Raw genomic sequence first — 13,416 nt, 5'->3', positions numbered from 1 at the left:
TCCTGTCTGGTTGGCGCCCCCCTTGGGTTACACTCAGCCTTGTGGGCTACACTCAGCCTTGTCTCAGGATGGTAAGTTGGTGGTTGAAGATATCCCTCTAGTGGTGTGGGGCTGTGCTTTGGCAAAGTGGGTGGGGTTATATCCTTCCTGTTTGGCCCTGTCCGGGGGTGTCCTCGGATGGGGCCACAGTGTCTCCTGACCCCTCCTGTCTCAGCCTCCAGTATTTATGCTGCAGTAGTTTATGTGTCGGGGGCTGGGGTCAGTTTGTTATATCTGGAGTACTTCTCCTGTCCTATTCGGTGTCCTGTGTGAATCTAAGTGTGCGTTCTCTAATTCTCTCCTTCTCTCTTTCTTTCTCTCTCTCGGAGGACCTGAGCCCTAGGACCATGCCCCAGGACTACCTGACATGATGACTCCTTGCTGTCCCCAGTCCACCTGGCCATGCTGCTGTTCCAGTTTCAACTGACCTGAGCCCTAGGACCATGCCCCAGGACTACCTGACATGATGACTCCTTGCTGTCCCCAGTCCACCTGGCCATGCTGCTGCTCCAGTTTCAACTTCCACCTGACTGTGCTGCTGCTCCAGTTTCAACTGTTCTGCCTTATTATTATTCGACCATGCTGGTCATTTATGAACATTTGAACATCTTGGCCATGTTCTGTTATAATCTCCACCCGGCACAGCCAGAAGAGGACTGGCCACCCCACATAGCCTGGTTCCTCTCTAGGTTTCTTCCTAGGTTTTGGCCTTTCTAGGGAGTTTTTCCTAGCCACCGTGCTTCTACACCTGCATTGCTTGTTGTTTGGGGTTTTAGGCTGGGTTTCTGTACAGCACTTTGAGATATCAGCTGATGTACAAAGGGCTATATAAATAAATTTGATTTGATTTGATTTGACTCCGCTCTCGCTCTCCTATCCTGCTGTCTGAAACTGTCTGTAAAACAAGAAAAAAAAAACTCCAGACCCCAACACACTGCCTCACGCGGCGCGACTTCTGCTAAGCGCTCAGTAGAGACCTAAGGTGAGGTCACACTTCTCCGAAATGCTTGGAGAAGAGAGCCTATGCTGGAGAGTGTTCACAATTTAGACACGATTAGTATTTGATCGATGGCGCCAAACACCCACACTGTGCTGTGGAGCCGAGAATGAAATGATCACTGCAAATGAAGCACCGCACGCGGCGCTCACCTGGTACCTCATAAAGGTTAGCCAGTTCAAGGCATTTAGTGCTAACAAGCTACTCCTTAAAGGGGCTCCTTCTGGAAAGACCTGACAGAAGCAGATGAGAAACGACTTGACGAGATGAGCTCCAAAAATGTGACAAGGACGAGCAGCACTAGGGGGGAAAAGAGTTCTCCAGTCTTGGCAGCTCTTGCAGACCCCATTCTTAATCAAGCCTGTCTAAATGCCAAGCTAATGAATAGCTCTTGTTGTCAAACGCTCTCTATTAAACGAGTGTGTATTGTTTGTGCCCTTATTTTCGGGTTTGCAAAACAGTCGTTTTTGTTCATTCTCGCTTTCTGTGCATAGAGGCGGATAACCTTTCTCTCCCTCCCCCTTCAGTTAGTCCGGACGAAACGCTCACCACCAGTTAACCCTTTGGCTTGGCTCGTAACCTCGGGTGAAATGGGTCTTGCTTACAGAAGGCAAGCTACGCTCCATTATCGTAGGACTCGGGGCCATGTCTGCATCAACATGGGACTCTGGATATTTGGTCAGGGAATGTTTGGTTGTTGGTCGTCCCATCCCTTCCCTTTCAGCTCCATGTATCCTTGAATGTGAAAAACAGGTATAAGAGTTGACCAGGTTCCCTGTTTTAATGCACTCAGAGCAGACAGAGAACACCTCTGGCCCATTTGGGACGAGCGGGGGCTTTGAGTGCGTGGAATGCATCATTTATATGAAAGTGCACTTTCAATATGAGGGGCTGAACTTGCGGTTGGAACTTATTAAAACTTGATTGGGAATAAAAGAGCGGCGCTTCTTGTAAGTGGAGGGCACGTGTCCAAAAGGCTTCGTTAACAGGATCAGCGGAGACCCGGGGAGACCCGGTCATGAATGTTGTGCATTAGCAGCTGGAGCGTATGGGAACACATTCAAAGAGACAATTCCTCTGAAGAGTCATAATGCAATCTAGCACAAAATAGCCTGACCCTTCCAATATGGCTGACCGAGCGAACAATCGTCTGAAGTAGTTGACAGTAAGGTGGTGCAGACTACTTGTATCCACAACAGCTGTCTTGGCGTAAACTAGCCATAGATGGGTGATGTGTTTATTCGTGGTTTTGCCGGCAGATACTGCAGCATAGGATTTTGCGAGAATGTGCCAGAGGGGGGGGATCTCTGTAGCTTGTGTTTGGTAGAGCGTGGGGCTTGCAATGCCAGGATAGTGGGTTCAATTCCCGGGACCACTCATACGTAAAGAATGACTGTACTGTAAGTCGCTTTGGATGAAAGGGTCTACTAAATGGTAAACAGTGTATTATTATTATTATATTGGTGTCCGGGTATTAGAGAACGTACATTAGAACCTTGGATAGAAAAGGGGAGATAATGCTTGAGTCTCATGCTTGATGATGACGACAGTCGTATAACCAGGTTGCGTGACGGACTAGTAGCTTTATAAGTGAGACAGATGAAGGCGGGTCGAGCTACAGACGCGTCGACGCACTCGTTTGAATAACAGATTAGATGCAAACGCTGCATTAGCGTTCACATCTCTCCTGTCGCGCTTCAGTAAAAATCAGTCTAGAACAGCCACCACAAAAAACGCATGTGTCCCCCTGTAAAACACTGCAACGCTGCAGAATAAATAATACACTCACTAAAGTTCCAAGGAAAGATGAGACATAAAATATGAGAGACGTCAAATTTGCCATTGGGCCTTTCGGCGCTGAGCTTTATTTGCGGTGTGGTGGAGAGTGGCTCAAGCAGTCCAAGCGGGCCTAGGCCAAAGGACGTGGCTGGCAGCCAGGAGTGGAGAAAGGGCTGAGACGGGGATGGATGGGCGGGCGGATGGATGGATGGAGGTTTGCCGGCCGTGCCAGGGTTTTCTCGGTTCTCTCACGCTCAGAGGAGAGATGGTGGGGGTAAAGTGTTGATGCAGGCAGAACCAGGGGCTTATGGCCTGTCTGCCCTGCAGGCTGGAGGAGCCTGTGGGGGTTCACCCCGGGACGCGGTGACTTTGAAGGGTGTTAATGCTGCCACGCCAAACGACTCACTGCAGGGGCCCACTGCTGACTCTTGCAGTCTCTCTCTCTCTCTCTCGCTCCGGAATGTCTATCTATGTGAATGAAGTTTTAACGTTACCTCAGAGGCAGCAAAAATCACAATAAACAATATCACTGTCTGTGAAATCAAACTCCACAGCTAGGCTTTAGTCGTGGTTTCTCATTTCTTCAGTGCATATTGAAAATTCACATTGAAACATCAAGGAAACGAGACATTTTTCACTTCAGTTTCTCCACAAACATGGTGAAAAATAACGTTGCTCCAGGGACAGAGATGGTCCAGTCGCTGTAGTACCACAGACACGATTGAGTAAGACAGGCACGATCAAGTGAGTCAAACAGAAGAGACTGAAGAGGCTCCTCTTCACATTGTGAATGGGCTGTGATTATCGTACGGTTTGATGCCTGAATGAGCATCATTATCATGAAGATGAACATGGATATGCTCATTCTACGCTAGTTTCCTGAATTCTGAGTGGATCTACATAAAAGAGAGGAGACTTCTTTGGTGCTTTGTCTATTCCTCGTTAGCTTCTATTCCTGTCCGTGATACCTTCAAATCAGCGCTGAACAAAAGAGCATGAGACCAGATTTTCGGTTTGATAACTTGAATCTGTTCGCTGAGGGTCAGTTGAAAATGATTAACTAGCATCTCAATATGCTGAAATGGCCGCTATCTGTGTGATATTTGATCCGAATATAAGTTCACACATATTTTATGACCAATATCTCATTGTTGTCGAATATATCTACAGTATCTACAGTAAAACAATGTATATCTTAGAAGCTAGTTATTTAGCATGGGCATCGCTTATCAATTACCTCCTACACTTCCAGCAACGACGTTTAAAATACAGGTGGGGGGGTTTTAGATTCCCCACGTTCCAACTGTAAAATCTCCATATTAGAGATACGAGGTTGATACGAGGGAGAGAAGGAGACACGGATGAGCACGGTGACATTTTCCCTCTGACATTAAAGACAGACGAAGCCTCCTCGGGAAACGCGATAAGACGGCACAAAACGTTTGCAGCCTCCGCCGGCAGAGCGGAGAGAAGTAGCGTCGCAAAAGGCGGTAATGACACACGCCGCCGTCTTCACCCGTGAGTGGTTTAATAACAGCTGAAAGCAGACATAAAAAACTTTTTTTTTTTAAATAACATGCAGAGGGCAATGAGGTTTCAATGGAAGGCTAGAAAAGAGATGATAAACAGTAAACGCGAGAGGTGGTGGTGTGGACTGCGGTGGCGGTTTGGAGAAGACAGTGTTGGAGAGTGTGCGGGATGGGGCTGTACGGGCAGGGGGTGTAAAGTACAACCCGACTACACTCGGTGATATGAGCAGATGGACTTTCATTAGGAAAAGGGGGGTGACGACATAAGTGGAGTATGCATATGGTATGCATTCCTAACATATATTACTAGCCTGGTACCTGAGCTGCTACGTGCTCAAATTATCTGTGGATTCAAATAAAGCACCTCAAATGTGGATATACAGCAGTTCTCCCTGTGTGAACAGCACAAGGCACACAGTAGCTAATCTTAAAACATTTCCAGTCCTTGGCCCGCTCCCGTTTCTGTCACGACGTTCCCGCTCGTCGCCAGGGGTGCTTATTTACGCCAATTCTGTTGCGAAACGTTTCTTAAAACGGAAGCAAACGGAACAGAAAGGGGTGCGACCAACCTGAGTTTGTCCAATAGAAAAACAGGTTTTAGTAGCACTAACGATTACCCCCGCAGGATAATGCATTCCTGTCCACATCCCCACGGGCGGCAGGGCTGTCGGCGGCCCAGAGCACACAGAGTTTGATCTCCAGCTGGGCAAGCCGGGACAGACGCGGCCAAACGAGCGCAGACGCCGAGTGAATAATCACCGCCTAGACCCCACATACAGGCAGGGGACTCTGCGCTGAGTTTTACACAACCAAGAGTTTCTCAAAGGCTTTGAAACAGGAAATCTCCAACCAGTGCTGCTGTGGTACCAGACTCTGGTACAGCCTTTTCGTTTTCTTGTGATTCTCATGTCAACAGTGTTCTGTTGTCGGTGATGATATATAAAACCCTACTGGACTCTTGAACCATGTCTTTCTTCAATTAAAATATATCCCCTTAACAACGGGAATCTTTATAAATATAGAATGGAAATAAGAAAAGGAACACAGCAGAAATGCTGAAATTACTCTCCTTATAAGGTCACGAATGAGCTCTTGAATGTCAAAGATCATAGGTGAAACGTAGTAGTAACCTGGATTGATAATCTACCCCACTGTCATATATTATCTGCCCCAACACTACAATGCTCTACACACGACACTGCTAATGATCCAGAAGCAAAGGCCGCAGGGAACTAGGGGGAAATTGGCCTGCAGTGCGTCACTGGTGTCAACAGTTATGTCACCCATGGCAACTGGCACAAGGTAACACAGTTGGCTACGTCTACTGTACATTTTTTTATGTCTCAATATTTTGGACCCATTTCCTCTTGCTGATCTGTCACCATATCGCTTTTAACTAGCCACTATGACTTTAGCGAACACACTTTTAGATGAGTTACAGTGTGGAAAGAGGAAGTTAGACAGGGAAGAGCTTTTTAATTGTTTTTTTTTATATTCAAACACAGCCAAGTGAAAGCAACACAAAAAAAACAGCGATAGTTCAATCCGAAGTGAAAAGCGCTCAGGGGTCAGGTGAAGGAGTCCTACCTGTCTTGCGGAGAGGAAAGTCGTCTTTGGGGTCGTACATCCCCAGGATGGCGTGGCTGTAAGGGGACATCCCTGTCTGGGGAGGGGAGCTCTGATCCAGGGAGCTGTGCTGGGTCTTCCTACAGAGGGGAGACAAATACACATTTACAGTATTTCATTTGGCTCCTTCAAAAGGAGCAAAGGTCGACCTGACTTCTGAGGCAGAGGACTTCTGGTAATTGGAAGTAAGATAATTCCCCATTGTAGATAAATACATTTCGCAATTGTACACAGTATGACGGATAATCATCAACATGCAATAAGATGTTGAAAAATCGAAATTCAGCTGTTCAATTATTTCTTGTCATCGTAAAATCTGCTCTTCAAGAAGCATCAAGGCACAATGGGGCCATTATTGAAAAGTCACACACACATACACAGATGAGCGTCACCACAAACACAGGATTCCCAGTTCCCTTCCCACCAGACGTAACCTGCTCTCAGGCAGACCTTTTTATTTATGGCCCGGCACTTTGCATGCCATCTCAGATTACCCACAATGCACGTGCCGAGTGGTGCGGCACCCTGTGTTTGCAAACAAACCTGCTCTGATCGGGCAATAAGCTGAAACAGATCTGATGGAGCCATAAAAGCTACGACTGCTGCATGGACCTGCTAGTGTGTGTAAGATCTGCTGATGTTGCCCATCTGTCTGTGCCAGTCTCTCTGACTGGGTAACAATGGTCCGTGCCAGTTGCTGTGGCTTCAGTTGTGTGAAGGGGAAACAGGCATCAGGTATCTGTCTGCCTGTCTGTCTGTTACTGAGTATCCATCTATCCTAAGCTACCATTAAAAAAGTGTGTGTACCTGTCTGTCTCTGTGTCCGTTTTCCATTTTATGTGGCTACTATTGATTTATGTGAATGCTGATTTTTACGGTACATGGGTAACAAACAAGTAAAGAGTAAACAAAATAATGTAAAATTCCTGTAAAACCGTCAAGTGAAATTCATCTCTTAGCTAAATCAATAGAGAACGTGTCATTCATCAATAAAATGAGCGGGGCTTCATAGTTGTTAATGGGAAGATCAGATGTCGGCACTGGATGGCACTGACCATTCATTGGACTAGCCACAGCCTCACTTACAAATAACTTTGACAAGGAAGACACCAATGGGGAAATAAACTTTTCTCCACGCTGTCCTCTCAAGGACTTAACCATGACTACTGGTGTCAAAACTTAGGCCGTGGCTAGCAGAGAACAATTTTTCACAAAAACACACTCATCAACCTATGGAAAAACAGAAGCCTACCACAAACCAGCACAAACACACAACATCAAATGCGTTAGGGACAAGTCTGTGAACACCCCCAAAACTCACACTCTCAGAGTGAAGGAAAGAAAGAGAGAGAAATAGAGTGTAATTTTTACATCTCCTAATCCACAGATCTCGCCTCATGAAAAGGTGCAGCAGTGCATGGAGGAAAGGTTGAGAGAGAGAAAGAGCAAGAGAGAGAAAGAGGGAGGGAAGTGGAAGAAAAGAGGGGGAGTGAGAGAGAGAGAAACGGAGAGAGAGAGAAAAAGTGAGGTGCCGGTGTGTTAATATTCATCAGGTGTTGCCTCTGAAAGCCCTTTCTGTGCCCCCTCTCATTCCCCCCTTATCAGAGGGCGACAGCCGAGGTGCCGGGAGATGGGTTAGGCGTCTGTGTGAGGACAGGTGAGAGCAGAGAGAGGAGGGGAGAGAGGGCGGGAGGGAGGGGTGAGAGAGTTTGGATGGAGAGGTATGGCCGATGGATGAAGAAAGAGGGGGGAGGGCAGCAAGACAAAAAATGGGGGAGAGAGAGGGAGTGAGGGACCAGGGAGAGAAGGATAGGGTGCAAAATCCATGATAGACATACTGCAGAGGGAGGCAGAGCGTGAAGGAGACAGAACAAGAGAGCAAAAGAGATAAGGAGAGTGAGAGAGAGAGGAAATGAGTCCTTTCCTGTCGTTGCCCATTCACCACCTTATCTTTTGCCTGAGAAAAACGTAGTGTTCAAATATTTACAGAGCGGAGAGGTGGCATCCTCTCTTCTCTTCCCTCTCTTCAAATGCACCAACTACTTAAAGACAGGAAACTGTCAATCACAAACTACAAACAGGAGCCCACTACTTTGTACAGAACCTCATTCCTTCAACAATGTACTTCAATTCAAACAAGTAGATGGGTTAAAAAGGAAAATACAGAATAGACTAAAAGTCTAATGAGAAAAGCACTAAATATTCAACTCGGGTGAAGGCACCCAAGTCACGCACACATTTCAAGTCAGAATTCGGTCCTGAATAGTAGATTCGGTCAGTGGCACAGACAGTAGAACCCAATCCTAAATAGACCCTTAGCTCTTACCCGTTGTACACTTGTGTAGATCTGGAAGGATTGCTTAAGCTGCAAGCAATATGGCGAAATTATATAGTTTCCTATCCAAGATGGAGCTATTACCATATTGCGTATACTTATCCAGTGGTGACCCGTCATTCAGGGCAGGGCCCCAACTGTTTAGCTAACTTTGGGTGCTGCCATAGAGTTACATTAGAAGTGTCCATCCAAGAAGGCTCAAGGTCATTGTCCACAGATAAAATGACGTCAAATCACTTCATATCTACCGTAGCTTTGATTGGACTTATACTTTTAAAATCTTAGGTAGCAAGTAGCAAATCCTTCTCCAACCTTGTCATATGAACAGAAAAAATGAAGAGAAATTATACAAAACGTTTCGGTGCTCTTTCGGTGAAATTGCAAATTCAACAATGAGTGGTTTGGAAGGAATCAGTAGCTAACTGCAAGCATTGCAAGGCAATCACTAGCCTGCTATCTAGCGGAGTGGGCTTAAAAGGATAAACATTCAACATTGGCCATGCTGTCAATCCATCATGACTTCTTCCGCTTTCAAAACAACTGGAAACTCAGAACTGGGAAATCTCAGATTTCAGTGAGTTCAAGACAACTGGGAACTCAGAAGAAAACAAGCTCTGACTGGGAAAATACGTTTTTTTTTCAGAGGTCCCAGTTGTCTTGAAAGTACCATAAATCCAGCGAATGACAAACTTTGATGACATGGTTTGATGAAAAGATTTGCCCACGAAGGACCACCGCGCCACCTTCCTGTTCAAGTGAGCACAGCACAACAACGTGAGTCAAAAAATTTATTGTATGCTGCTGCATAAATTATGTAACATGCCAGGGAGATATGTATACTGTAGCTAAGAAAGTAATATTAAGTGTATGTTGTGTAGTAAGCTGTTAGTAGCCCATGTGCTACTAATTTGGTCCATTTTCCTCTCATAATTTAGCCTACTTTTCTGACTTGGTGGTGCACATGTAGCCTATAATCTGTTTTAGAGAATGTCATCATCGAATATTGTAAGAGCTTTCATTGTCTGCTTATAGGCCCCCTTTATTTATCCTACGGTTCTGACTTGCTGTACAAGGAGAATACTGTAAGAATGGCCCATGTTCTGAACTCCGTCGCTGTACATTTCAAAAGTGTTGAAGAAATAGTTATATTGACTAAGTTCGTCCTATCGAACAAATAGTTATATTGACTAAGTCCGTCCTATCGCGCTCATTAACTTCTTAATCGAAATTACGGATGGCCTCTTATCCGCTCGTCATCCCCTTATGCCATAGTTTGTACATCTCAATTGTCAGTAGAAACTACATTTGTTAAAGCAAGTCAGACAGATCAGCTATGTTTTTTTAAAGGCAGTAAATGAAGCTGAATTAACTGTTTCACTGCCAGACAAAGATCCGTTGATAGCCAGGTGTAGCAGTTGTAAGGCGTTTGGACTGCTGTTGTGACTCCACTGTTGGGACAGATTTATGTAGGCCCTAAGTTTGTGGGCATCGTTTGTCACAATTATAGTACAATGAATCTATTGTTTAGTGTTGTGGCATTGCTGGCATGCATAAAACATTTTTGGGGGAGTTGGCCCCACCAAGATGTACATGCTAAATCGCCACTGTACTTATCATATTAGTTAAGATCTACAGAAACACATAGGGGGTAGACAGAGGATAGAGGTGAATTTTGGGTTATAAGACTGTGCAGCGTCCATGAAGAACAAAGATCTACAGCATGCCATCCTTCGGCATCAGCATGGTGCCACCATAATCAAGTAAGGCTAATTCCTATGGTTGGGTAAGGATGTGGGGTGTGGGTATGATACTCACCCGTACCAGTAGCGTGGGTCAGTGTTCATGCAGTGGTTGAGGCTGCGCTGAGCCAGGGCTTTCTTCTTGTTCAGGACAAACTCCTGCAGCCGCATCTTGACCTCCGTGCTGGCCACCGCACCTGGGAGAGATGATCAAGAAGCCAAGGGTTAGGGACTACAACATTTAGAGGACGTGTCATTCGTGTCAAAACAGCCAGGGGGAACATTCTGTTTCCTGCTACAGATATGGTTCCTCCTTAGCCTTGTAGAACCAGCCTGATCGCTACGCTGATATCCTTGTACTGTAGCTCAATCCTTTCTCTAAACTCGCAAGATCAGTGTGGTAGTAAGAGGCTAGTTCCTCCAGGCTTTGGATTCAACTTGAAGATAGATCTTCACCACATCTTTATGATATCACATTATGTATGGAATCATATGCAACCACGAATATCAACTTGGCATGACCCCATGATATTTAGTTGAAGTTGACCTTTCTTTGTCACTTCAATTTTTATTTATTTCACCCTTATTTAACCAGGTAGGCTAGTTGAGAACAAGTTCTCATTTGCAACTGCGACCTGGCCAAGATAAAGCATAGCAGTTCAGCAACACAGAGTTACACATGGAATAAACAAAACATACAGTTAATAATACAGTAGAAAAAATAAAACAAAAAGTCTATATACAGTGAGTGAGGTAAGGGAGTTATGGCAATAAATAGGCCATGGTTGCGAAATAATGAATAGGGAACTGAATCTAACGAGAGAACAGAATCGAGACAACAGGGTCATTCTGAGTGAGATACTAGAACGGATGTGATCTTCCCTGCTGACCTTTGTAGCCTGAAGGAGTGACTGAACAGAATTGAAGTCTGTGGGAGCATAGAGTTACACAGAGTTTCCCTAGAAGGAAAATGCACGCTTTTGTGGGAATTCCACCGAGACTGTGGCAGTTAAATTGGCAAAAATATTTTTTCTTTTTTTTCTTCTTCAAACAAGGCATCGCAAGGTGCATTCTTTCACAGCGCTCTCTTCAATTACCACCTCGCCAACACAGTCAACACATCCCTGAGGGGAGCCTCCACACAGGGAGAGAGAGACAGAGAGAGAGAAATGGAAAGAAAGGTAAGAGAGTGAGAGAAAAATAACCGAGAGTAAAAAGAGAGAGCAAGGGAAGTGTTTATGTGCGTGTGTGTGCATACAGTACTTCCTTCTGTAAGAGTGTCAAAGAGAAACACACAATTAGTGAAAGAAGACAGAGCTGGCAACAAGTGACTAACATGTCAAGCGGTGAAGCTGTGCGGGGGGGTACATAGGAGAATATGATGACTGCTAATATAGACGCATTTTAAATCCCATTGCGGGACCTAAGTGCTGACATCTCAATTTGTACGCCTTGCCAATGAGGCAAATAGGCTTTTATGAGACTGCCTTGGAGGCAATTTACTGCAGCACTTAACAAAGCGCCCGCTGTTTACCATCCAGCGTTACTCTAGATGCAAGCCTAGCGCCATACATATACAGATTACAGGAAAACACAGTCTGAGGTGTAACGTTTCACGGACGCCATCTTGGCACCAAAGCACATACAAATTGCAATGTTGTCGTCAAGAAACACTTGGTGCCAATACGGCTGAGTTTTCCCCAAAATGGCTGCTTTGGTGCTGATAGTGAAGCAGTGAGGTGTTGGGTCAGGCTGCCCTGACTCCTTGTGCTTGAAAAGTTGTGACATTTACATCTGAAACTGTTATGGGGAGCCAAGGTGAGGGCAGTTCCAAAGCTGGCACAATGTCCGAGCTAGTGTTAGGAGAACGTTTGGGGAGCTTTAATGACATCTTTGGAGAGTGTGCTGTAGTGTTTTACAAGAGCTTGGGTAAAACGTAAGTAAAAAAAAAAAAATTGCTGGGCAGCTTTAGGAGGATTTACTGCTATTTACCCAACTCCTGCTCTCATCACTCATACTGCACCATCACTGATGCTAATATGCTAACACTGTCCCACTAATACTATGATGGTGTATCATCAGCCATGATACTGTAGTGTTAGCCACAATGATAATACTCTTTAGCCACAATGTGATAATGTAGCATTGGCCACGGTATATGATCATGACAAGATAACCACAGCATGTGATTTAGCCACAAGGTGATAATGTAATGTCAGCTTGGGGTGTGAATGTTTAAACGTTAAAACTTTTAAACAAAATTGGAACGTTAACTGAAAAACTTCCATAAAATTTGAATCACAGTGCAGTTATCACAAAACTACTACTAACATCATAAAGGGGGAAAAAGAGATGAGTGGGGCTAAAGCTTAAGAGGGTGTGAACAATGCTGAATGGGGGTAGACAAAGATGAGCTCTCCAGTTGGAACCAAAACATTCAAAGGTAATTTTCTCAAAAGTGAAATTACAAGTTTATCACCTTTCAATGCAGAATAACTTTCACATTGTTCCTCAGATTCAGTGAATGATATACCATTTTGTAGCTCTGTGTCTCTGCTTTTATACAATGTAAAAGAAAAACAATTTCAGATGTTTCTACATAAGACTGAATCAAGGCGGTCGGTCACAAATGCTCTAATCGTTTTAACGGGAAAAAATATTTATAAAAATTGCATTGTAATCGTTACATTTTTTTACTCCCTTTGTCACATCCCTAGTGTTAACCACAAAGAGATCATGCAGAATTGGCCACACTTTTTGATAATATAGAGTTGGCCACGATGTAGTATTGTAGCATTGGCCCCGTTATATGACAATGTAACGTTAGCCCCAATATATAAATTGTCCTTCTGAGCAACTCACTCTCCTGACCACGCTCCTTGTTCTTGAGCAGTAGGAGTTTCTGCTCCCTCTGCTGCTTCTCCATCTCCTGCTCTTGGCGGTGTCTCTCCATCTTCCTCTGGTGCTCCAACAGCTCCTGCTGATGCTTCAGGGCCAGGAGGTCCTGCTGGTGCTGCAACACAATGTTACCACAACATTACTACAAGGGCGGTACAACCACCTGCTGATGCTTCAGGGCCAGGAGGTCCTGCTGGTGCTGCAACAATGTTACCACAACGTTACTACAAGGGCGGTACAACCACCTGCTGATGCTTCAGGGCCAGGAGGTCCTGCTGGTGCTGCAACACAATGTTACCACAACGTTACTACAAGGGCGGTACAACCACCTGCTAATGTTTCAGGGCCAGGAGGTCCTTCTGGTGCTGCAACAATGTTACCACAACATTACTACAAGGGCGGTACAACCACCTGCTGAGGTTTCAGGGCCAGGAGGTCCTGCTGGTGCTGCAACAATGTTACCACAACGTTACT

At 45.1% G+C, this 13,416-nt stretch overlaps 1 protein-coding gene across 7 annotated transcripts in view; it reads right to left on the bottom strand.

The window, feature by feature from the left end:
- The window catches only part of hdac4 (histone deacetylase 4), a 234,635-nt gene that overhangs the window by 66,150 nt on the left and 155,069 nt on the right, over positions 1-13,416 (bottom strand). For all 7 annotated transcript variants that reach the window (XM_042306738.1, XM_042306737.1, XM_042306740.1 and 4 more), the window contains 3 exons: positions 12,907-13,057; positions 10,121-10,241; positions 5,932-6,050 (listed from right to left, as the gene is read on the bottom strand). In XM_042306738.1, the coding sequence (XP_042162672.1) occupies positions 5,932-6,050; positions 10,121-10,241; positions 12,907-13,057 (391 nt within the window). The remainder of the gene's footprint in view (positions 1-5,931; positions 6,051-10,120; positions 10,242-12,906; positions 13,058-13,416) is intronic.

The sequence above is a fragment of the Oncorhynchus tshawytscha genome, linkage group LG26, assembly GCF_018296145.1.
Source record: "Oncorhynchus tshawytscha isolate Ot180627B linkage group LG26, Otsh_v2.0, whole genome shotgun sequence".
In the NCBI taxonomy this organism is placed as follows: domain Eukaryota; kingdom Metazoa; phylum Chordata; class Actinopteri; order Salmoniformes; family Salmonidae; genus Oncorhynchus; species Oncorhynchus tshawytscha.
This window is presented reverse-complemented; position numbering and strand designations above follow the sequence as displayed.